The 26473-nt window shown below is 43.6% G+C and overlaps 1 protein-coding gene across 1 annotated transcript in view; it reads right to left on the bottom strand.

The window, feature by feature from the left end:
* Nucleotides 1–26473, bottom strand: part of DCAF12 (DDB1 and CUL4 associated factor 12) — a 150652-nt gene that overhangs the window by 26940 nt on the left and 97239 nt on the right. The window contains exons 6-8 of the mRNA XM_069216673.1: nt 15783–15848; nt 7683–7845; nt 1802–1980 (exon numbers count right to left, since the gene is read on the bottom strand). Coding sequence (XP_069072774.1) covers nt 1802–1980; nt 7683–7845; nt 15783–15848 — 408 coding nt within the window. The remainder of the gene's footprint in view (nt 1–1801; nt 1981–7682; nt 7846–15782; nt 15849–26473) is intronic.

The following is a 26473-nucleotide window of genomic DNA, read 5'->3' as shown; positions in this document are numbered from 1 at the left end:
TCCTGATCTTGGTCACCCTGGCTCATGGTGGTGTGAGCTGGGGAGTGTGATGGAGTTTGTGCTGGTGAAACGTTAATCACGGGCGGAGGAGAGGGTGGTGGTGTAACTCTTTTCACCACTTTTGGTTGTGGTGTTTGTTCCGTCTGGAACTCCAACCTTCTCTTTCTCCTAATGGGGGGAAGGGTGCTTATTTTTCCTGTCCCCTGCTGAATGAAGATACGCTTTTGCGTATGGTCTACATCAGTTGCTTGTAGCTCTTCCTCAAACCTATGCTTCTGCATTTGGGAGGTTAGCGAGTGCTCTTCTGTATAAGAGCCTGAAGCTGGGTCGCTTGCAGTCTGTTTCGGCATCGAAACTTTGTCTGCGTGTTTTTTCGGCTCCGACGTGACTTTTTTCCTTTTCGGGGCCGAAACCTCTCGGCGTCGATCTGTTTCGGTGCCGCTGTCTCGGCGTCGAGCCGTGTCCACACCGGCATCTCGGTGTCGAGGCTTGTCTCCAGCACTTTCTCGGTCCCGAGAAGGCTGCGTGCCGGTGTCTCGACCGGAGTCGGACGATCTCGGCACTGTTTGGGCCTTTTTCGGTGCCGACGGTCGGTCACCGATTTTATGGGTCGAGCCATGGCCTGGTGGCAGTGGCGTCCCCTGGGCCTTGTAAATGTTCCTTTGAGTGGATTTCGACGTCTTACTCACGGTTTGTGTATCGTCGAATCCTTCGGAGTCTGAGTCTTGGATCGAGAAGGTACCTTCCTCTTCTTGTTCCTCGAACTCCCGTTGGGCTGTCGGAGCGGACGCCATCTGAAGTCTTCTGGCTCGACGGTCTCGGAGTGTTTTTCGGGACCGGAACGCACGACAGGCCTCGCAGGTGTCTTCGCTGTGCTCAGGTGACAGGCACAGGTTGCAGACCAAGTGTTGGTCTGTGTAGGGGTATTTATTGTGGCATTTGGGGCAGAAACGGAACGGGGTCCGTTCCATCGGCGTTCTTCAGCACGCGGTCGGGCCGACCAGGCCCCGACGGAGGATCGAAAAAACTACCCCAAAGGGCACCGGAGCTCTTCGATCTTCGATGCGGTGTTGAATCTAAGTACGCCGATCCCGAACGCAACAATACCGACGAAAATCTTCCGAAATGAGCTAATTTTCCGTTCCGAAACTCGGAGCGACAGGAACACGTCCGAACCCGATGGCGGAAAAAAAACAATCGAAGATGGAGTCGACGCCCATGCGCAATGGAGACAAAAGGAGGAGTCACTCGGTCCCGTGACTCGAAAGACTTCTTCGAAGAAAAACAACTTGTAACACTCCGGCCCAACACCAGATGGCGAGCTATTGCAGAACATGCGTATCTACAGCGACAGATGCCATCGAACACACTGTTTCGATTATATACATTTATATCACAGATACTGGCGGAGCGTTTGAGTGACAAATGGGGCTGCCGTCAGCTCTGTTTCTGATGTGCTTTTCAGTGATTCGACTTATTAGCAACTTGCCTAACAGGGCCATTTGCAATGACAAACTGCCATTTGGGTCATGACTGCAATGGGTTGTACATGATAGAGTAACTGCTGGTACGATTCTCGATAGTCTGCTAACTATCGATATACTGCTAGTTTAAATAAGGGCTGAAGCAAAGACGAGCTCGTATGGATGTAAGAATGATCATCAATAGTTTTTATTAAAAAAAAAAATCATCTTTTGCAGCACACTTTGGTGTGTAACTGGTCAAGTACAGTATGGAAGCATAAAAATATCTGCAGCATCATTAACAAATCTTGGCAACTGATAGCAGTTCATGAACTTACCAGCCAGCCTTTCCCAGTGGTCAGCTTCAAAACACCTCCGCCAGGCTTCAGCTTCTGTCCATAGCAAGCGACATTTGGATCCTCAAGAAACCTCTGTGCTCTGATGTCATAAAACAGCATCGAACCCTGGCCAGTGCCCACAGTTATTATGTGTTCATAGAAGCTAACTGATCGGATACCTGTTTACAAAACAAAAAAAGCCACACATGCAACCATTACAGATATATGTCCACCAAATGCAAAAACAAATTAGTGTACCCTTTAATTATTTTATGTACTGCACAGAAGTTGACTATCTTTACTTTGCATAGACAATGTAAAAAGGAGCAAATGTTGAGGAGACAATATACAGGGCATTCAGTTACAACATTCAACCTTCTCCCCCCTTTTTTTTTTGTCAAAGATGGAGGACGCCACTTGGAGTGGTACATAACAAAAAAACGACTTTTCACGTGCTTGAAAGCACACAAAAAAACAACAAAAAAAAACAGACGAGCCTGGCAGCAATTAGCAGGGCTCTCCAAAAATGTTTCTTGTTTTTTTTTTTTTTCTTTCAAAAGAACTGCGAGAGAGCAATGGTGGGGCAGAAGGTAGAGAAAGCAAAGTGATGTGGCCGGCGAATCAACAGATGAGCTTGAGGCCAGGGTTTTGGAGGGGGAAATACAAAAAAAGGCTGGGTGAGGGATGCAATATGGAGTAGGAGGGAGCAGCACAAGAAGGCAAGAGCAAGTAAAGGAAGCAATGGAGAAACTGGGGGAGGAGGGAGCGATATGGAGCATACAGGGGGTGGGTATTTGAGGGGTCAACAGCACACGAGGAAGACAACAAGAAAACACCTAACTTACGCAGTGCTTAATGAAAAATAAAGAAGTAGAACCCCAAGTGTGAGCAGCGGAAGGATACAAGTGAGGTAATGAAAAGGATGATAAAGAAGCTACGTTCTAGAGGAGAGAAACACAAAAAGAGCAGGAAAGTAACTGAATATGAAACCGACAAATGACAGCGACAATAGTTAAAAAAAAAAAAAAATAATAAAAATAAAAAAAAGTGATTGGTATCACTAAATAGCAGAATAGAGAACTTTTACATATAAAACAATGTTAAAGTGCAGCTTATTCACATTATTTGAAATGACCCCAAGTCCAGCCAATCAGGCGACAGAACCCTTTAGAACCTGCACCACAGAAGTTCCAGTGTCTCAGATTTTCTAGCACAAGTGAGATAAGTAACGTCAAGACATAAGTGGAACCTCTGTAGGGATGTGGTTGGGTCGCATGTGAAGCTATGAAAGAGACCAATACTGGAGAACTGTAGTTAGAGGTAAGTAACTCATTTTTGTCTCCAGTATCGTATCTTTCATTGACTCACATGTGTGAATCAGAATAGCAAGCAGTTTTTGCAATTTTACGTATTCATTATCAGCCTTGCGGATGGTGGGCTGTAAAATAATACACATATTTGAATGCAATAATATAGAAATAGAATGTCTAATACAATATTAGATATCGAGTAAATGTAGCATTCAAAGTAAAAGAGGCTCATCGTATTGAAATAGATGCCCTAACACTGCCTGTCCAACTGCTGCTTCACTGTGGTGTGCCGAATCCAGGCAATAGTTCTGAATTAAAGTGTGGATGCTCTTCCACGTTGCACCACGACAAATTGTTCCAAAGGAACACCTGCTCACAGGGCACCCGACGTGGAATTTACCCTTGTTGAGTGTGCCTTTGTGGAAAGCGGTTTGTTCACCTTGGAGTGGCAGAACTGTAAAGTTGCAGAGATCCATCTTGCGATGGTTGCCTTTGAAACACGTGTGCCTTGTCTAGACTGTTTGTAAGCAATAAAAAAAGTTGCTAAGTTCTACGAAACTGTTTGGCACGGTGCAAATAGAAATTAAGACATCTCAATGTCTATGTAAGCAGAGATGTTTTCTGCTGGTGATGTCGGATTAGGCTCCTTAAGCGGACACTGCGATGGAATATATTTTGGATTACTACATAGAAAGACACAATTATTTGCGAACTGAGAAAAGGCTCTTGGGTTATGAACGCATGTATGTGTCTCACTGTTCTAGCAGATATTAGCACCAACAGTGTAGTTACCTTCCAAGTAAGGAATTTTAGGTCTGCTTTGTGAATTGGTTCAAACAGCAGTTTGAGGAGTTAGGGGAGAATGATGTTAAGGTGCCATTCCGGTATAAGAGCTTGGACCAGAGGAAAAAAAACTCACAAAAGCCCTTTCATGAACTGCTTGACGATCCTTTTGGGGCACAGCGAAAGAGATTGTGAGGAACGTCTATATCTAGATATTGCTGCAAGATGTACCATTAGAGACACATGCACCAAACCTGAACAAACCAGAGAGAGGCAAGATTTGTTCTGGTGATGCAGACTGGATTGTTAACACCATAAGCAGAATCTCTTCCACTTCAATCTGTTAGTTTATTCTGCACTTGCTCTTGCAAGGATAGCCCTGCATTCTTGGGAATATTCACATTCTGTAATCAGGAGCCATGCATATACTTGGAAAGTCTGAGTCCGGGTGTAGAACTTGGTCCTGGTTCATTGTTAGCAGGGTTCACTTGGTCTGAAAATGAACAGGCTTGGGCTGACAGAAGTAGAAGCTCTGTAAACCAGTATTGCGTGGGCCACTCGGAAGCAATCAGGATGAGGCGGCACTTCTTTACTTCTATCTTGCTGAAAACTCTTGGTACAATGAGGAGAGAGGGAACCACACGCATATATCCCAAACCATCTTACCAAAAAGGCATTCCCCCACGATCCTGGGAGTGGGTACCGACTGGCACAGAAGAGCCATCTATTCTTTTCTTTAACGGCAAAGAGGTCTAGTTCTGGTTCGCCCCAAAGTGGAAAAATTTGTTTAGTTCCATCTGGTTGCGTGATTGCAAAGTGCCCACCGCTTTTGCACTGTCCGTATCAGTCTTGATGGCCAGCAAAGTGTCCACGTGTTTCCCAAATAGTGTCTCTCAGTCATATGCCATGTCAAGTATTTTAGACTGTACTTCTAGCCTGAATGACGTAGACTTTAGCCAGTCTTGCCTCCGTAAAACTGCTGCTCCTCCCAATTTTCTGAAGCCAGTGGAAGTGATGTCCATCGCACAGCCAATTATTTCAGAGGATGTGCGATCTCCTCATGCAAGATTTTCCTTGCTTCTGACTTCCTGTCTTCAGGCACTAGATCCATCAGGGTGCCGATGTCTCACGATATCTGCTTATCGTAATGGCCTAAGATGGCTAAAGAACTGGCCGCACAAAATGTAATGGCAGACATAGTTGAGAAGCGCTTCCTGATGTTATCTGAGCGCCTGCCTTATCTGTCAGGTGGAGCAGAAATTGGAGTGGAAGGGTATTTTGAGCGCAGTTGCGCCGCTTGCTAGGCCACTAAGTCTGCTTTAGGATGTCCTGTTAGGCAAGTGAAAGAATCCTCAGGGGCCTTGCACTTGTCTATGCATGAAGCATCAGCTTGATACCCTCTTCTCATATATAATCAATTATCGTGATGGCAGAATACACTTCAGTGTCTGCTCTTTGAAGTTGTAAATGAAGCAGTCTGACTGCTTCACCAAAATAGGCAAGTGAATATCTTGCTGCAGCTCTTTCCATCAAGTTATGAAAGTCCCCAATGTCCTCTGGAGGAGAATCTGAAGGATACGGTGCTGGTAGCGATGAAGTACGGAGCAGATAATCATCCCACTCATCATGGGGCAGATGGGTGTCTTGGACCTCACCCTCTTCTCAGTCATCTTCAGATGAAGTTGGATTGTCTCTTGGTGGTGCTGCGATATTGGAGGCCTGCGTCATTATTGGTGTCACTGGAGGAGGATTAGGTTTTGCCAGAGCAGATGGTGGTAGCAGCAGAGGCGCTGGTTGATTATGTGGAGGTTCTGGGAACCTTCTACGGTAGTCCTGCAGCATAGCTTGAAAGTCTTGCACCAGTGAAAGAGTTACTTGGACATCACTCTGTCTAGGTGGAGCGTCTGGATAGTCATAATGGCATGGTACGTCTTTTTGGCCTTTGAATTGTAGTAGTGGCCATATGTTGCTTCCTTCTCTTCATCGTCCTCTTCCCGGTATTTCACCGGAAGCTCAGATGGACTATGTGCTGGGCCAAATGAACCTTCATCCTCTGAATCCCCTAAAGTAGGTGGCTTGAGAGGTATTGCAAAACTTTTCTTGGGGAGGTCTCTTGAGGCCTTAAGAAGGTCTTTGAAATTTTTATTATCGTTGAATGTGTTGTCGATGACAGAATCTAGGTATAGGTTGACTGCTTGGGCATAGTCAATGGTGGGGTTGTGGACAACGGTCTTGTCTTTGACAGTGGTGTCGTCAGAATCTTCGTCAATGGGATTGGAACTTTGACGGCTTAAGTCGTCATTATTGCAGAGACAGTGCTAACTGGTGCTGTCATTGACAACAGCATTGTCGACAGTCAAGATGTAGTCGACTGTGCCTTTACATTAATTTTTGGCCTTGTCGTCAGCGGTTCTGAAGAAGTATTTGGATGGTCTGAAGTTTTAGTAGTTGGTGTGTTAGGCTCAGAGGAAGTAGTTTTGGGGGAGAATTTTGATGTTTTCTGCATTTTCTGAATATTTTGTAGTGAGCCATAATGGTAAGTCTTTGTTTTTTTTTTTGCCTTCCTCAGAGGTCCTCTGGTCATGAGAACTTTCCCTTTTGCAAGACTTAGCTGAGGTGTCACTATCTTCACCTGAAGATGTATTTCTCTGTGACTTGACCTCTTGGAGCCATAATATAGGCCTACATTATGTACACGTGGGTCATTCACATGTGCATCTACATGCAGTCTCTTTTTACCACAAGAGTATCTAAAGAGTCCTTTCTTTGAAGTATCAGACATCAGACATTTTAAAACGTTTTAAAACTGGAAAGAAGAAAAAAATGAGCAGAGCTCGGGGAGACTCCCTTCACCTGATATGCAGTAGAAAATCTGAGAGACTGGAGCTTCTGTGGTGAGGGTTCTAAAGGCTGATATCGCCTGACTGGCTGGACTTTAGGTATGCTCAAATGATGTGAATTCACTGTGAAAGTAAATGCACTTTAACATGGTTTTATATGTAAAATGTCTCTATAGTGCTATTTAATGATACATTGGGACTCCCACTTCGACAGGGAACGATTGAAGCATGTAAATCTATAAAAAAAGAGCCAATACTGGAGAACATGCAGTTCCATCAAAGGCTGGGCTACTTAAACACAATTAATGTGCATGTTGTGTGGTTAAGTCTGTTTGGCATTAAAATGATGATCTAAATGCTGCAGTCAACTCCCCTTTTTAGGCGAACCCTGGACAGTTAGATGGAGAGAGAGGGAATTTTCACTACACACATTAACATGCAAGATGCAGAAAAATATCACGTCATAGGTGCCTTAAAAAGGTGCAAAACTACGTTCTACGTCAAGTTACTTAGAGCACTTTTCCTGCCTGAGGCAACTACTGTAATTCTAGCAGATTTGTAATCCTTCATCACAATAAACAATGCTCAGGGATGGCACAAAATGGTAAAAATCCTCAGTGATATGAGCTAATCATGTTCTTTTACTCCCTGAAGGAAGAGCCATAAAATGAAGAAACTGTGTCCCATGAAGAACACAAGGACAAATTTACCAGAAGAATTAAAGAGAAGTAATAAAAACCAATAAAACGTATGCTCATAGAGTGGACAGTAAAACTGAACCAATGCACACATCCCCATCTTCTTGAGTTGAGTGTTAAAAAAGAAAACTTAAGTTAAGTAGAATGGAGGAAATCTACAATACAGGTATAAGGAAGCTCCAGGTAGGCTACAATGTTGGATCCGCATTTTTATTGCATTGCAGTTGTAAGCTACTACGAAGATCCTTACCACTGCCTCTTTCTCTGGAGCACACAGATTTCACATTATAAGCAGGCTGCCTCGGATCCAAAAATGATACATGTCCTTGGGATCCAACTGCATACACAGACCACTCCTGACCATAGGCCAGACACACATTCTCTCTGCAGTATGGCAACTTCGTTGAAAGTAGCTAGAAAAAAAAAATCCATCAATACTGATTTATAGTAAAATCTCATACCATTTAAAAATTATGAAATCCTAATACACTAAATATACGTCTCTCTGGAGTACAGGACATTCTTTTAACATGGGTTAACTAGCTACTGTTTTTTTTAAGTCCCCACAAAAAAAGCTGTATTTACAAAATCTAGTTTGAATTCAACCAATATTTCAGGTTAGGCAATAACAAAATGGTTACTTACCAGCAGGAGTAGTTTTGCAGCCTGAAGAGTTTTCTGGATTCACATGCTGTGCATCACTGCCATCTTGTGGTTGGGTCCGGAATTGCCACCCCCCGTCCCCCCCTCTCCTGGGCGTCGTGGACCACCATTTGTTTTTTTGGTCCGTCCCCATATGATGTCAGACGGCAACCTGGAAGTTCCTGTGCGTTGTAGCCATCTTTGGATTGTTCTTCCGTTTGTTTTGATTTTTTTTTTTTTTTTAAATACATGTTTGTCCTGTTCTGTTTTCTGGGGAGGTGGGTGGGTCGCATGTAAATCCATTTGAAACTCTTCAGGCTGCAAAACTACTCCTACTGAAAAGTAACCATTTCGTTTTGCAGCATGAATCCTTTTCTGGATTCACATGCTGTGCATCAGATTGTACAGCAGTTTCTCACATTTATTTGGGTTGGCTCAGTTGAAATTATGAACTTACAAACGGTGTTGCAGTACCGTTTGTCCCACCTGGGCTTCCTTATGCATTTGGATGTCCACACAATAGTGTTTGTCAATGTGTAAGGGGATGCCCATGTTGCTGCTGCGCAAATGGTGTCTACGGACACATTTCCTATGAATGCCAGGGTTGCATCCTTTTTCTTTGTTGAGTGTTCCTGTGGGCACTGTGGCAGTTGTTTGCCTGCCGTTGCGTAGCATGTTTGAATTGTCTCCACGACCTATTGCGCAATGGTCCCCTTTGTGACGGGATTCCCTTTGTTGCACTTAGCATATGCAACAAAAAATTGGTTACCTTTGCGGAGTCACTTGGTTTCTTCCAAATAGTATACTAGTGCCCTTCTTATGTCCAGTGTATGCAGTTTTATTCTCCATTTCGGTTTGCAAGTTTTTAAAGAAAATTGGTAACTATGGTTTGATTCATGTGGAACCTGGTGACCACCTTTGGTAGGTATTGCGGGTTTGTTCTGAGAACCACCTTTTCCTTGTGGAGAAGTATGTATGGCCCATCTATCGCATGGCGAGTAATTACCTTTTTTTTTTATTTTTTTTTTTTTTAACTTGTTCACTGGAACTTTTTCTATTGCCTCTTTCAGCAAGAGTTCTTTTAGTAGAGTAAGCTCTGCTGAGTGATACCCCATCTGCCTTGGTGGATTTATTGGTGGTGTCTTTGTTAGTTCTATACAATAGCCGTGGCACACCACGTCAAGTATCCAATTGTCTGTGACAATTGTTTCCCCACTCTTGTGGGTACCGTGCCATTCCTCCCCCTACTGGTGTAGTGTGGGGGCTTGTGAGCATTTGTGAATCATTTGGTTGTTCCCCCTTCTCTGGGGGTTTGCTCCCTTGCTCTTCCTCTACCCCGAAAGGTCTGTCTGGTGGGGTGTTGCCACTACTGGTATCTGGTCTGTTGGTTAAACTGTGATGTATTACCCTGGGTTGTCTGTTGTTATTGTTGCTGCCCGGAGGTAAAGGTTCCCCTTCCTGTGGGCCTTCTGATGTTGCCTCCTCTCCTGAAGCTTCCTCTGAACTTTAATGCCCCAACTGCCTTGGCTGTTTCATCGTCCTTTTTTATTTGCTGTAAGAACTCGCCCACGTCTTATCCAAACAAGCTCTCTCCATTGAAGGGTTTGTTAATTATGGAGGCTTGTACCTCTGGTTTAAAGCCAGATATCCTGAGCAGTGCGTGCCTTCTCAGAGTTGTTCCTATGCATATGTGCCTGCTCGCTGTGTCAGTGCGGCATCTAGAGTGGATTTCAAACATGCATTTGTACTGTTTTTTCCTTCCTGTATCACGGCTTTTGCACTCTTTTTATCTGTCTCTGGGAGCTTCTTCATGAGCTCCTCAGTTTCATCCCACTGTTGATGACTGAATCTGTTCAAGAATGCGTTCGAGTTGGATATACGCCACTGTGTTGTAGCCTCTCTTTCGATCTTTCTCCCCACCATGTTCAGTCTTTTTTTTTTCTCTCTCTCTCTGGAGGGGGGCCTGTGGCGGAGTGTGCATTGTTCTTGCAGTGGACACTCTGAGCTCGCCACTGCATTTCCCTGTACATATTTCATATCCATTGGGGGTAGGCTTGTATTTCTTCTCCACCCTGGTTGTGGCTCCTTTGGCTGTTGCTGGATCCCTGAAGGCTTCCCATCCTTGGGAAGGAGTAGGTTTCTATTGCTTGTTGGTATGAGTGTTCGGGCATGAAGCATGAGTCCCCTTTTTCTTCCTCGAGGGATACCCCCCATTGGTGTCTGCTGCCACTCCACCAGGCTTTTGTAGCATGTGATGTCATCAGGGGGTGAAGGTTTTGAGGGATAAGCTGTTGAGTTCCTATTCGGGGCTCTCAGTTTTGAGGTCCTGCCAGTCATCCTCAAAACTTCCCACTGCTGTTTCCCCCTCAGGGTTGTAGAACAACTCCTCCACCTCTTCTTAATGTGGTTCAGGGGTTGCCAAAGCTTCAAGGGCGGCTTCTGCGTCTCTGGAGGTCTTTGATGGTCTCAGTGGGTTTCAATACTGTTTCACTGCATCATCAAATGAATTTTTCTTTTGTAGGAGCGCTGCCATTTCAGCCTCCAGACAGTGTCTTTTCTTCTCCACCTCCAACGCCCTATCGGCGTTTCATTCCCCCAAAAGTTTTCTTTTCAATGTGTGTTCCCCCGATACCCTTGGGATCTCTTTTTCCAATGTCTTCGGCACTTCCTTCCCTGCTGGTTTCAGGGTGCCCTTCGCCAATTGTGGTCTTAACAGTTTCAGCTGTCGGTCCTCTTCAGTATCCCTGGTGTGGGATCTGTGGGGCTCTTTGGTTGACCCTCGATCATCTTTTTCTTCGATGTTTGGGCTGCCTTGAGGTATTGCCTTTCAGGTGCTTTTTCCCCCTGAGCTCTTTGGGGGTTTTGTTGATTTTTTCTGATCTCTTTTCGACAATTCTTACTGTCTTCTTCTTTGGGAGTCTTTCGTCTGGGCTTCCTTCGAGGAATTCAATGTCCGATCCTCTGTGGGTGGACTTTGAACCTCGCCACACCCAACGCAGCGGGGTGGCAGGGCTACTTACCTCGGGATGCCTCACGGCAGGGTAAGGAAGCCAGCGTAGGTACTCGAAAACACGGCACTCGCAGCCCGGGTCCGCCAGAGAGCGGGACACAAGGACTAAACAAAGGTAGCGAGTTAAGCCTAAAGAAACGAGTACCTTCCTACTGGAAAAAGGAATAACGGCTAAAGACCAAACGGGAGATTGATTGAAAACAAAGGAACGACGGCAGGTAACAAAGAAGTCATTGTTAAGCGGAAAGGCAAAGCGAGGTATGACACAAATGTACCAAGGTGAACCACAAACATGGCAATGTATCGCTCGCAACAACTTGACAGAATGATTTATGGCCCTCATAAAAGCAGGGCGGGCATGCTGTAAACTAACTGTTCAATAAACTGCGGCCAAAGAATTTCCAAAACACATACCAACTCTGGTGTTATCATTTGCGGGTATGGGCCGTATGGAGGGGTTTTGAACCTCCAGCTTGATCTTCCGCATCACCGGAAAGTCCAAATTCCTTCAGCAGCTCCTGTTTTTGGCTCTGCATCGCGGTGTGGTGCTTTGATAGGGAATCAAATGATGTGTCAAGGGAATGTAAAGCAGACAGAGCTATAGCTCAGGAACATTACTTCTTGGCAGCTTGTTTTCAAGAGTACCCAGAAGCTGAAAAGTGCCTCCAGGCCTCTCGCTTCTCTTTCTGAGCTACTGCACACTTCATCTTTTATTTTTTACTTTAATGTCCAAAAAAAGGATGTTAGCCATTTTAGAATGGCTTTAAAAAACACTGACAACGCCAATAGGACTTGCACAGGCAAAACCTATTGGCTTTGCCAATGTTTGTTTACAGGTGGACTCTGCCGCAGGTGGAACAGGTACAACCTGTTTTTCTTTAAAATGGCAGGTCTGAATATATTTAGATACCCACCTAGGCATACCTGCTTTAGATGTAGGCTGCCCTTTTTGCAGCTGTGTGAAAAATAAAAAAAACTGAGTTGCTTTTCAAAATGTTTTGTTTCTATTGATGGTATAAAATCTCACATTCAGCGTGTGAAGTGCTCTCTCCATAATGATTTCTCGAAGCAGAAAGAAAACTGGAAGTTCAATGGTTTGGTTAAGGTGAAAGGCGACACCAGCTTAGTGAAAAACGAAAGAAAAGTTCTCAGAACTACCCTGTCCTTGTAGACATGTTGGCACTTGCAGTTCACTAATTCTTCTAAGAGAGGTAATGACTAATAGGAATGCCACCAAGGGGGCATGAATTCATTGGTTAATAATGTGGTTCCCATGAGTCTGGTGAGGACAACATTGAAGTTCAACACAGGTGCAGGAGGTACTCTTCAAGGGGAATCAACCTTGCGAGACCCTCCATGAAAGTATTATTTACTGGAAGCCAAACAAGCATTTGCAATGTAATAGGTCTATCACTTATGAGAGTTAAAGCTATTAGAGTTGAAATTGACAATGTCTTTTACCCATGTGTTTTGGTTTGGAGTGTAGCTGATATATGAACAGACGATACACTACACTACACCAGATAATTCTCGCCTCGGTGCCTAATCTAATTCATGGGTACCACTCTGCAACTCTGGGCAATAGCTTGCTTAATCTCCACAACGGCCCCAACAGCGCTTGGATGCCTGGCTTCACCCTGGGGGTGCTCAGGAGTGGGCGCCTCACAGGGAAAAGCCAGGAGGGGATCCATAGCGGTATGAGTACAGCGCCTTGAGACCCTAACGGGTGAGTAGTGCGCTATACAAGTGCTAATTTACATTTTTTACACTACACACTTAGCATTGCTGAAGTTATGCTAGGGAGGACACAGTAACTCCACCCTTACAAAGAACCTCTGTGAAGGACTACAATAACATGAATTCTGAGGCCAAATGACAAAGACAGTCTGTCTGGTTGTGAATTCATTTCATTAAGAAAGGCAGAGATGAAGAGTACACTAATGTCAAATTTATATCAGTTATCCATGTGCCTCCTCTGCAATATGCCCGGTTTTCACGTGAAAAAAATCACATGGAGAGAAACTGCCTTGAAAGATTTCCTCAACCTTTATTTAGCCCCACCCTAATTACCTCACCCAGCTGCAACCAGGTTGCCACAATTACCTACCTCTAATTGGGAATATATTCTAGGCACATACATGTAAGGATAGCTACAATTCAAAAAGAAAACTGGTGTCAAGTGAGGTGTGGGTCTGCAGGATGGCCACAGCACATGCCCACAGTATGCCTGAGTGAGTTAAGGTTTGCTGCTGACGTACGTGGATATCTGAGTTCAAAGGTTTGAAATCAAGGAGGGCCAGCACAGTCTTTAACCCTGATAAAGAGGGTAAATCGAGTATCGTAAAATTGGTTACTAGTGAGGTCTTAAGTACAGCGAGTAGAAAAGGCAAGCATGCTGTATGTAACTATATGTTAAACAAGTTATTCGTTCCTTACTGATCTTTTATTATTATTTTTTCTGCAATTTCAGAAACGCCAAGGCACAGAAGGCTGCAGACAACACTAAACCAGTCTCAGATTACACTTACACACACACTTCCATATGTGCAATCCTGAGAGCACAGCATGCAAAGCAATGCATCTGTAGCTTCAATGATACTTCTAGTGTGACGAAACAATCAATTAATTATTCCTCTTGTAAATGTGCATCTGCTCTGCAAATGTGGGCAAATTGGTTCTTAAGCAACAATGGTGAAATGACCACTGTTACTGGTGCTACTCGCAACATGGCTGACTGAAGCCAGGCTTTCCTAAGATTCACGGTAAATCCTCAGAAATCAGCTGCGATGGGCAGTTTGTCTACTCGCCCACCCCTGGGATCACATACCACTACCACCACACACTCGGAGGGGATTCAGTGTGGGAGGGAGCGGGTGCTGTGCAACAGACAAAGGGGGAGGATGGCTTTGTTACATACATGTCCTAATTTATTCCAAAGACCTTCCGTCCAATGGGTTGTTGACATAAATAGATTTAGTAAAGCCTCCCTGTTAGAGAATGTTTTCGTTCTGAAGTAAGGCTGGCAATACAAAATGGAGCCAACACGTCTCACCTCAAAGAAGGAAGACTTTGGTAAATCGCTCAGAACCACGATAAGCTTCAGCTTAAGTGAGCAGTGTAAAAGGAGGCAGATGAGGAGGGGAAGAAATACAAATAAAACAAGCAGTGATGAGGGCATTTGTTTTATGACCTCGGTGTTTGAATGCCTAGCAAATGTGACCAAGATAAGCCTGATTTACAGCCCTGTTTCCTGAAACAGCGTGGCAGCACAGCCAAGCTGAGAGCAAGAATGCTGTGCAAATGAAAAGGGAAACTTCACCCAGCATGAGCAGGAAACGAAGAAAAAAAAATACTCCAAAGAACAGATAAACACAACAAAGCGTAATTATACAGTAGTTGGACCCTGCTCCCAAAGAGAAAAAGGAGGGATAAAGAGGCATGACTGACCACTAGCAAGTAGGATTTTTAAATGACACTGAAACAAACAAATAAAATGGCTTTAAGCCCACAGAAGGAGTATACTTAAATGTATACAAGAGGTCGTACGGTTACGCTTGGCCTAAAAAGGAACAGGTGATCCCTATTTTACATATAGGCTGCAAAGGCAGCTGAATGAAGGAATAGGTGACATGCAAAAGGTAGGAAATAATGTCCCTGGGGCATACAGAACAGATCCCGCGGAGTCTTCCTCCTTTTTTCAGAAAAAGAAGACCTAAGCTACTGCCTGCTACAGATGTCTAGGGGGACATTATAGCATCAGCAGACGAAGCTAAAATAACACATACTGGTTTGATACTTATTTGATTGTGAACTAAACCTCAATTGCCTGCCATAAGGTTTCTGTTAATTAAAGCAGAGGACAGTTACGAAATAATAAGTTATGTCCCCATGTTGAGAAAGTTATTAAAATAAATTTTAAAAAGAGCAAAAATTTGTTAAAATATAAAGGCCAGCGCAATAAGCCCTTTTTACATGGCACACTTTGTCAACGTATGTACAACACTTGCAATGCTGCCTGTTCCCTCAGGTGTAACTCACAGGATTTTTATCATTTTTAATAAAGTAAGAATGTTTAAAGGCCCTTCCACCTCTTTAAACTTACCAGTTGTTCTCTTACACCAAGCTGTATACTTGGATTGATTTATCTTGAAGCTTAGTACAAAAAACTGAACAATGTATTAAAGACACTTGAATAAAATGTTATACCCATTTGTAATTATCCTTGTCAATTGTTGTGATTTCTATCGCAAATGTTTTATCTAAACTGTTCCACCAACCATGGTTTACGACCGAGCTATATAAATTCGTGATAAATAAAGATGCAGATGCCATCATATGATCCTCTAAAAAAAGTTTTTTTTTAAAAGAAGCAGAATGCTGCCTTGTATATCGGGGTGAGATGGTGGGGCAGACTTGTAGAAAAGTGAACACTGTTTATGGACTGTGTCTTTTACAGGTGCCAGTAAGAGAGAGATTGCTTCCTAATTCCATATTGAGTAGTTTAAAGCCAATTCTAGTTAAAAGGGATTGTTCTTCCCAATTCTACTATATTAGTGTGGTTGACAAGTTATATCAGTATAAAGCAGGAACAAACCATGTAAATTGAGAAGTATAAAATAAACATATGCGATTGGTCAAAGAATGGACACAGTGCAACATTACAAACTGAAAACTAGGTTATGGTACAAAATGTAATACCTTTGTTAACGTGTGCTCGGCCTTCCAAAGGTGAAAGTAACCATCGAGAGAGAGGGCACCCAGTTCCTAGATAAACAAACAGTTTACATTCAACAAGTTGTATGCAAGATGTAATAATCAGTGTGTTCCTGGATGGAATTCTGTTAAAAGAAAGATATATTAGCAAATATTGCTTACATCTATTGATTACATTTTTTGCCTCACTTTGTTACACACGGAGACCATATTTAATCATCCCACAGATGCTAAATGTAAAAGAATAAATATCTAATTTAACAACTCTGCTTGGAAGAAACACCTGACACCTGAATGAGTAAACCAGATCTTCTGTAGTTTATCAAAAGTTAGTAAGTGTGATAAAAAGAAATGCACATTCTTTTTCTTAATGTTCTGATCCTGTCCATATGGTAATCAAGTTTACATGAACATATATGTAGTATTTAATACCTGCTTTTGATTAATTATGTTTCATCATTATTGTGAAATGATAGAGTTTCTGGAAGGTTGATAATTATGTAGTTTATCAGAAAAAAACTGTACGCTCACATTGTGCTCTGTATGAACTTGAACTCACAATATCAGTGAGTGCTCATCACTCAGTACATGCTTAATAGGAGCCAATACGCGGAGCAATTTCAATACACCTGCTCTACTAAGAAATTAAGCAACTGCTGTGCTCTACAATCTGACTCGTACCAGATAATAATATGGCATCAGACTGCAAAAGAGTGATTTAATGGAAATCCTTAAAACAAACTACTAATTTACTTGGGTGCCTTACATTTATTTGTACTCTAAATCTGATCAGCAGCAGGTGCCAAAATAACTTTTTTTGAGTGTGCTGTATACAAGTGCAATCAATCACAACCTCAAACAGAAACACAGGTGGACATACTCTTAGTCACTGAAAAGCTTTGTTTCATTTGATCATGCCTCATAACTGATTCCGAGTAATGTTCTGAATGACTGACACCATTGATGGTCTGCCAACTCGAAGCTCATGAATACAGTGGCAATTCACAGATTTGCAACCAGCAGTTTCTTAACTTACCTCTAAAGGATTGGTAGTACAATCACCCACAGTTAAAACTATGGGCATGTGTAATCTCTCAAAGTCCAGTTAGGACATTTTCTTACACTAAAGTTTATATTAACCAGATCTGCTAATCTAGTGGTCCAGAAATAGAATTCTTGTTGGCACAGCCTTCTGAGCTTGCATCAGCTAGTTTACAAGGAGATCAACAAAACTGCTGTTTTTCCTTACAGGCTAGTAATGTATTTTAAAGTCCCTGGAAGGACGGTTATGATTAAGATTCAACACTGACCACTGGACTTTAGTTGTAATGCAGTCTTGTTCAAACAATTAGTTATTCCCAATGACAGGACCTCTTAAAACTCGCCAAAGCTGTTTAAATATAGGAAGCGTGATCATGAGGAGATATTTCCAAGCAGTTACCTTAGTCTGTAGCTTTGTATTTTAAATGTACCAGTGCATGACACAAGTGGTTTAAAGCATGAAAATATGAGCCATATCTAGGGGCAGTGGATACGTTCAATTTCAATGCTACTTTGTCTTCTGAATGAACATAAGTTTACCAACCAGTCACATAATTATCTCAGTATAATAATCTTACTTGGAAAACAAAATTGTTTGCAGCTGAAAGAGGACAAATGTCCTTAAAATCAGTGCAACAGGGCAGTCTCCACCTCTGCAATGAGGCAGAGGTGGAGAGTGCAATGCCACATTTGACACTTGGCAAAAGTTAACTGGTCACATCTCATCTCTTGATTGCCACATTCAGGCATTTAAAGAGGTAGCAACGTTGATCAGATAGTGTAAATGTCCCCAAGTGATAGAGTGGAGGTGAGAGTGTTAGTCTGCAGCAGGAAACAACAAACCTAAATATTTAACAGGGTGAAAAGAATTATTTCTCCTTTGCTTTGAAAGCATTTTCTAAGTCCCATCGCGCAAGTACATGCATACATTACAAGCACTGTTTTCAAAGTAGAGGCTATTTTAAAAGGACTAAAGACTTCAGAAAGTTCCACAACATACTTCATTTCTTTTTAAAGTATAGTGTCTTGGATACTAATGTATCTGCTAGGGACATACATACATAAAAAAATACAAATTTACTGCTCTACATGGCAGTTTTTATTGAAAGGAGGTGCTTTAAAAGTTTATATAGCAGTGTAAGCAGACACTTAACTTGGGTTAGCGGAAATAGATTTTTTTTATTTTTATTTATAACGAGGGGTAGTCGGAACTCGGAGTTTCACTGCGCGGCGTTACAGAAAAACTCTAAGAGATACCGCAGAATTCCACCAATGGGTGGAAAATATGCAGCTTGCACTGCAAGTTAGCAACGGCAGCAGGAACAGCACTCAAAATCAGCATGAACGGCACCACGTGTTGCACAAGAGCATGCAGCAATTACAGCTGATTTTGCTGCCAGCAGAGTAGAAAATCTTCCAGAGTAGCAGCAATTCTACTCCAACGGCAGCCCTCCGACTGCAGCTGCCGGCGAACACTCGTGTTCGAAAATCGTGCTAGGGAATGCCAAATCTTGCTCGCACTTGCCGGCTCGCATATTCTGGAGCTTCACAGGAGAAGGTCAGCCACACAGTGTTTGGCAGAATTTGGCCAGAACTCCATATTAAACAGTTATGCAGAGTGGCCAAAAATCCACTAATTCTGAAGGCAGAACTGAATATTTCACCCACCCCTAATTATAACATCTGTGAAACTATACAAACCACGGATGTTCATAGACCTCGGATTATTGGTCTCTTTTGGAGGATTAAAGATGCTGAATCTTACATGCCTTTTCAGTTATCACACTGCTACTTAAGATTCTTATAACAGGAGCCATGCTTAAATGTAAATTTGCTCCATCAATTTTTGAACAAACATATGGGAAATCTAGATTCTCCTTTAATATTATTAGATTTGTGAAGCCCAGAAGAAGCAACATTTTGATGCATTAAGTCGTGAAACATTTGTAGACCGATGTTCTATGTCTAATTTTTATAACACAATTATTCACTCCTGGTTTATTTCGCTAATAGACATACATAAATCCAAGAGTATGACAGCTGAAATGCTGACTGGAAATTCCAGATTAAGGTTACATCACCTACAGGTATATTTTTTACCGCGATTGTGATCTGAATAGGTTTTAACCTAACAGGTGCACATTTACATCTTTTCTGGTAAGAAATTCAGGGCTATAAGTGAAAACAGCAACAAAAAAAAAAACATACAGTTTCTGATCCTGCACATTCTTGAAGCGTGGCATTGCTCACTCCGGATAACCTTGGTACCAAGCCATACAACTGTTCACCCTGTTTATCCTGCAAAACCTTCATAAGAAATAAGAGGTGCCAATTAACAGAACAGAAAAGTTCTGACCGAGAACACATTTTGAACCCTGAATAAGTGAATGGGCTGACAAATGTAGAGTTTAAGGCCAATGAATCAAACAATCTTCTTCCAGCATGCACAAGCTTGAATTGTGAACCACGAGGAGAAGAATCAGAATCCAACTGCAGCAATCTACGAGACACATGGTTGGAGGCCCTCTATAGAAGACAAACTATTTGCTTCATGTTATATTCCTTGAATAAAACGGCAACCTTAACCAGAGCTCACTGATTAAGCAGCAACCAGCACTAGGTGCTGCTTTTTGGCAAAATGTTCTCAGTCCAGGAGCATTTTGTGCAGCTAAAATTTGGATATGGTGCATTTTGGCTATTGTAATCCTGATGATGCAATAAATATGCTTTTGCAGCAGTAGAGGTTTGGCAGAGATCACCTGTGCAAAATGAAAAGGGATGGCAGGGAGAATTTTCCCGAACAGATTTAGGGGGTTATTACAACTTTGGAGGAGGTGTTAATCCGACCCAAAAGTGACGGTAAAGTGGCGGATATACCACCAGCCGCATTACGAGTCCATTATATCCTATGGAACTCGCCCCAGTCTGCGATTTGAGGATCGGAATATGAAAATACGCGTCCTGCAAATCGACCAACACCATCCAGTCTCCTTCGTTCAACGCCAAAAGAACCTGTGAGAGGGTCAGCATTTTGAACTTTTCCTGTTTGAGGAACCAATTCAAAATCCTCAAGTCCAAAATTGGTCTCAGCCGACCATCCTTTTTGGGAATCAGGAAGTATCTTGAATAACACCCCTGACCCCTCTCTTGCTCAGGAACCAACTCTATTGCACCTTTTTGTAATAGGGATAATACCTCCTGCTGTAATAGGAGAAGATGGTCTTCCGAACAGTAGGATGGGCGGGGAGGAAAGGTAGGGGGGAATTCCCGAAAGAGCGTACCCCTTCCTCACAATGTCGACGACCCAGGAGTCCGATGTTATGACCTCCCACATTGGAAGAAAAGAGGCAAGTCTCCCCCCTACCGGAGACGAATGGACAGGGAGTGGTGGAGGACTACGGCTGCTTTCCTTGCTGCACCCCTCAAAGGAAGAAGAAGAGGCAGAGTGCTGAAAGGTGGCTCCTCTCGTACGGACTCTGCCCCTGCCCCTGAAGGATCTGTAAGGCAGGGTAGAAGTAGATTGTTGTGGTCCTTGCAATCTTCCCCGAAAGGAACCACGTCCAAATCCCTTAAATCTCCGAAAGCCTCTAAAGGAGGATGAGGCCGACGACTGGAGTCTCAAAGACCTAGCAGTCGCTCTGCTTTCTTTCAAACGTTCCAGGGCAGAGTCAGCCTTTGTGCCGAAGAGCTTCTCTCCATCAAACGGAAGATCAAGGAGTGTGGCCTGCACGTCCAACGAGAAGCCAGATGACCGAAGCCAAGACTGCCGCCTAGAGATTATGGTTGTGCCCATAGCCCTAGCCACCGAGTCCTAAGTGTCCAATCCAGACTGGATCACTTGCGTCGCAGCCGCCTGAGCATCCGCTAATAGTTGCAGCATCTCCTGGGACAAATTAGGGTGGCCCTTCGCCTCTTCCATAAGGGCATGGATGTAACGCCCTAGTATGCATGTGGCATTAAAAGATTTTAGGGCCATACTGCAAGATGAAAATGTCTTTTTAGCAGTATGGTCCATCTTTTTTGACTCCCTGTCCGCAGGGGCCTCAGGAAACAAGCCAGGAGAGGATCTGGATGAACATGAAGCTTGCACCACTAGGCTCTCCGGAGATGGTTGTCTGGAAAGAAACACCGGATCCCCAGGCGCCGTCCTGTACCGCCGAGCCACCGCTCTGTTGACCGCAGCGGTGGACACAGGTTTCAGCCAGATATCCTTAATGGGGTCCAGCAGAGCCTCATTGAATGGTAGAAGAGGCTCAGCAGAAGCAGACGTCGGATGGAGGACTTCTGTTAATAACTTTCTCTTGACCTCCGCGGTAGGAAGAGGAAGATCCAAAAAGTCTGCAGCCTTACGAATGACTGCGTGGAAAGAAGCAGCTTCCTCCGTGACCTCTCCAGGGGAAGCCAGATCCCATTCCGGGGTAGTGTCTAGGCCACTAGCTGAGTCCAGTCCCTGGAAGTCACCAGAGGGCTCTATAACTTCACCTTCCTCCAGGTGTTGCCTCGCGTACTCCTCTTCCTCCAAGAGACGAAGAGCCAGGCGTCTTGACTCCAAGCCTGGAGTCGACAAGGCGTCAGCCGACGCCGAAGATCTTCGACGGCGCCGAACCTCGGATCCATCCGAAGCCGGTGGCTCTGGCTCCAAAGGGTTCTTAGACGTCGATCGGATCCGAGGTGAATCCGACAGCGCCGTAACCGGTGTAGCCATCCTGGGTGACGTCATAGGCATCGGTGCCGCTTCAGGTGCAGCAGATAAAAACGGGGTGAACGGCGCCGACCTGTAAGACGCCGGAACACCCAAATCATAGGCCAGAGGGCCAGACGGACCTGCATGACTTCCACCCGGCGTCATGGAAGTAAAGATGTTATACATAGCGTTTAAAAACGCTGCAGGATCCGATCCCGGAGTCGGGAAAGCCGGGTACTGCTGCACCGGCGCCGGCAAAGCTGCCGAAGAGGGTCCAGGTAACTCCTGGCCAGGAGAACCCTCAGGCGAGGCTCAACCTCAAAGACCGACCCGGGTGACGTCGGGGTCGTCGGAGGCGGAGGGGTGACGGTCAGGCTTATCTCCCACGTCGGACGTCGCCAAGCCGACGGAGAAGCCGATCTAGATCTGGACCATCCCTTGCTCGATCAGCGCCGAGATCCATGACGGCGCAGAGAGTCACTATGATGGTGACGAGACCTCGAAGATCTCGATGAAGACTTCCTATGACGCCTCTCCTTCATCTTCTTGGACCGGGCCAAGAACAACTTCGCCTCCCTCTCCTTAAGTGTCTTAGGGTTCATGCGTTGACACGAACCGCATGCCTCGACCTCATGGTCGGAACTAAGACACCAGAGGCAGTTTTCGTGGGGGTCAGTAACCGACATCCGACCCCCGCACTGGCTACAAGGTTTAAAGCCGGATTTTCTAGGCTGCGACATCGTAACCGCTGTTGGAAACAGTAGCTCCCTGTGAGCCTCGAAGAATTAACCGTTTCGGGCACGGAAAAAAGGGAACTGACGTCTGCACGTCGACGAGGGCTTCTTATTGCCTGGATGACGTCATGTGGCGTCGCGTGGAGTCGGGCGATTGTGACGTCATCGTCGACATGCAGAGCTTGAAGAAATTTCCGTCGAGGGCTGGCGCGAGGGGAGAATTCTTTAGGTGAGGAATCCACAGGTAGGTGTATCCATCAGAATGGTGACGTTTTTACAAAATTAAGATGAAACACCCTGCCACAGTGCCTATCTAAATCACTTCTGCAAGTTTGGTTACAGGAATATCACGCCCTATGGTACTGAAAGCTGTAGAATAGTTCTAAACTGAACATAACTGCTGAATCGCCTATGAAGCATGTTTCAAGCTAGTCCTCCACCAGGATGGTGTTGTCTGGGTGCCACGCTCAGGCAGAAGACCTAGCTGCCATGAGCCAAGTGGCATTTTCCATTTAGACAAATAATGATTTAGCAACAGTTCTCATAAGAGTTTTTAATGATCTACTACCCAGATGTCCAAAAATTCCTTTTTGAATGAGTTTCTCTGCCTTTTTCTGATTGACAGGAATGTGAGCCAGTGGAAAGAGCTAGCTTGAACAAATTAGTCAGATGACAGATGCATTACAGTTAAAGAGTATAATGAAAGAGTGGCACTAGAAAGCTGTTTTCTGGTGAACCAGTCTTTGCCCTATAAATTACTTCAGCTTCTTCATGACATGGTTAGAAAGATGACCAGCTGCAGTCTGTGCTAGTAAACAGACTGACCTCTAGTCCGCCCTCATAAGGGGTCTGAAAATCTTTGATCTGTTTGCAATTATTTTACATTTGTGATATGAATCTAACAAATTCATCAGAAAATTCTTGTGTCAAACCACTTTACGATTACCAGCATCCAGCAATACTTCTAATACTTCTCACTAATATGTTTTTGTATCACATCAAAAACTCACCAAACAATGGTAAATCCTCTAAATTGGGATAAGAAGAAGGAATGCATGCTTCATGGTTTCTAGTTATTTGGCTAGAACCGGGACTCCCTTCGGAGCATCTGTTGGCACTTTAAAAATCAGCTCATTCATCCACTCTTTCATTTGGTGTAAGTGTGTGTGTGTGTGTGTGTGTGTGTGTGTGTGTGTGGGGGGGGGGGGGGGGTGGGGGGGGGGGGGGTGAGCACTGGAAGAAATCAGAAGAATATCAAACACTTAACAATACTGCAAATATAACTCCAACAGAGCTCCCCTATCATACAGCGGATATAAACATGAGCTAATATCGGAATAGGACAATGTCAACACATGTAATATCACTCCGGCTACAGCCTATTTTCAGATGACTTCGCAAATGCCAGAGGAAACATTCATGCATTTGGATCAGAAAATATGGAGGTTTTGGTTCTCCGAATGATGCTCAATCTGAATGTGATCAACAGAAAATCAGCTATTCCTAAGGGCAGCATCTCACACTGAAATGCCTGCCATCAAGCATAGGCATTTTGTACTGCTTCTTGCTCTCATGTCTGGCAACAGCAGAACCAGCTGGTATTAGTATCAGAATCCTTACTTTAGAAGTTGCCACAAATCAAGGTTAACAATAGGACCAAGCAGTGGTGGGTCGGCAAAACTCACCATAATTGTATGGTCAACCACAGTTAACTTTTCCTTGGGAGTTTTGAAAGGTAAACACTCTTCTCATCACTGGGGGGACACCATGGTGCTGGGGCATCAGGTGCTCCGGGTAACTGATAAAAGATCTAAACACTGATGGTAAGATGGTAAACAGCAGTGATCGAAGAACAGAGTTTTTGATCTAAGTGGGGATATGTAATTTAGTGTAATTTTCAGTAAAAGGGCATGTGAATACAAACATACAAATTGATGTTTTTCTTTTAGGACAAACAGCCCCTGTAAATGGGACACAAGTACTGATGTGTGGCATTTGAAATGTCAAAAAAAGAAAAAAAAAAAAAAAAAAACACGGTTAGGAATCGAATGTTTACTGATTTAAGTGTTAAAGTATTATGGTGGAAACTTATAGTAAAGATTGAAATCAAAAAGAGGTGAACAAATAATTACCTGCAACGTGCTTTTTGTTTTTTTTTCTTTTAAATTGAGGGCACTACACTCATCCATCAAAGTCTAGTTAATGTAACCTCCTGGTGAGTTAGAGGAACAAAAGATGCACCAATCCATTTTTAATTTATATTAACTGAAACATTACATGCAACAGACTTTATTAAATAAACCACAACAAAATGATCTCTGAGACACCTTGATAAGCAGTAATGGAAGGGATCCCCAGAATGTGCTTATTAGGGACTCTAATGGCATTAAATCGATTTAACTTTGCCTTCTACTATTAAAAGGGACTTCACTGCTCCAACATTCCAATGTCCTGCAGTTCAACGTTGATTTCAAAGAAGCCGTCCCCCAACATCTGCATGACGACCCCGAAAGCAGCCTTAGTTGCCTCCACTACAGACACCTTGAAACCTCCACTCCTGTAACAGCCATCTCAATCCCGTCCAACTTTCCCTTGATCAAATCCAAGACTCCCATAATTTCTGTCAAAATGTTAGCAATCGCTACTTCTCTATTCTTTTCTTCTGATCCTTTCATTCTCCTTATATGGGACTGAAAATAGATCATATTTGTCTCTCTTTGACCGCTGTTGTCAAATTTCCACCAGTGCTTCAATTTTTGCACACAACGCACCTCCGTCTGCTGCACCGGAAGGAAGCTGTTCCTCCTCCGACCTTGACCCTGGCCCACCAGAAACACCTACTTTTATTTCAAAGCACCGGCTCCCATTGTCAAAGAAGGAAGAACTTCAATTACCAACTTGTCTGGCAACAATTAGCAATCCATAGTCTAGCAGGGCATAGCTCACTACCAGCGACCCCCGCAACTGTTGTATACTTCCACAATGTCGTGTCTGACATTTTGGATATCTGTTTGTCAGGACGTTCTGTCCATCAGCACTGTGCTGTCTCCACTACACCTCAGTAAACTAAAGCTGTCTCTGAAGGCTCCCTACTGAATAACACATTCAATAGGCCCATTATGTGGATCACTGGGTGTCAATGTGTTCACAGCCAGAGGTGAAGGAAGGCTAACCAGGGAGTACAGTCAAGCAAAGCCACTTGGTATGTCATTCGGCACCATCCTCTTACAATTTTTTTTTTCTTTTTTTTTTTAAATTAGATTTTATAGTTCTTTCTAGCTTACTTCACGCAAGTGTATCAACAGGGAAAGTTATATAAGCAAGTCTCACCAGTAAAAGCAAAGATGGACCTGCATGTTTTAGAAAAGGTTTGAATGTAACACATGCAACTAAACAGTCACATAGCCTAGAACCACCTTCAGAAAAAGGCCTTAAAGAAATCCAGGTGAGACCATTGATACGATGGTGACATACATAGTTCAGAAATTTAGAGAATCATGTCACTGAATTCCACTTGATTCACTGAGAATTTTGACAATATGCCATTTGTAATAGAATGTCTATTACAGTGACGCATGTGCTAACAAGTACTTCACTCAAAAAAATATTAACTGAACAGGAAGGCTCATATGGAAATGTTACTTACCCAGCAAGCATCTGTTTGTGGCATGTAATGCTGTAGATTCACATGCTTAGCATAATCCTGCCATCTAGTGTTGGGCTTGGATGAGGGCAAGTTGTATTTCTTCTAAGAAAGTCTTTGAGTCACGAGGAAGTGTGACTCCTCCTCTTGCTGGTAATACGAATGATCATCGACTCAATTTTTAGATTTTTTTCCTGCAAAGCAGTTGAGGATGGGACGTGAAGCGAAGCATGGTATAAGGAGATGTCCATGCAAAAGTAGTTTGTGAAAAATAGTGAAAGTAACTAACAATAACTGGTGTGTGGGAGGAGGGTGGGTGCATGTGAATCTACAGCACTACATGCCATGAACAGATGCGTACTGGGTAACTTTTTCCGTTTGACGCAAGTGTGGCTGTAGATACATATGCTTAGCATAGACTGTAAAGCAGTAACCCTCTGTAAGTGGTAGCTAACCTGTGAGAGTTACAGTTGTTAGTAAAAGTATACATAGAACTGCTAGACCCACATTCGCTTGTTGACCATCCAGTACAACTACACAGTAATGATTTGTAAAAGCATGTGGTGTAGACCAT

The sequence above is a fragment of the Pleurodeles waltl genome, chromosome 1_1 (genome assembly GCF_031143425.1).
Source record: "Pleurodeles waltl isolate 20211129_DDA chromosome 1_1, aPleWal1.hap1.20221129, whole genome shotgun sequence".
Taxonomy (NCBI): Eukaryota; Metazoa; Chordata; class Amphibia; order Caudata; family Salamandridae; genus Pleurodeles; species Pleurodeles waltl.
The sequence above is the reverse complement of the archived record's forward strand: the minus strand, read 5'-3'. Positions and strand labels throughout refer to the sequence as shown.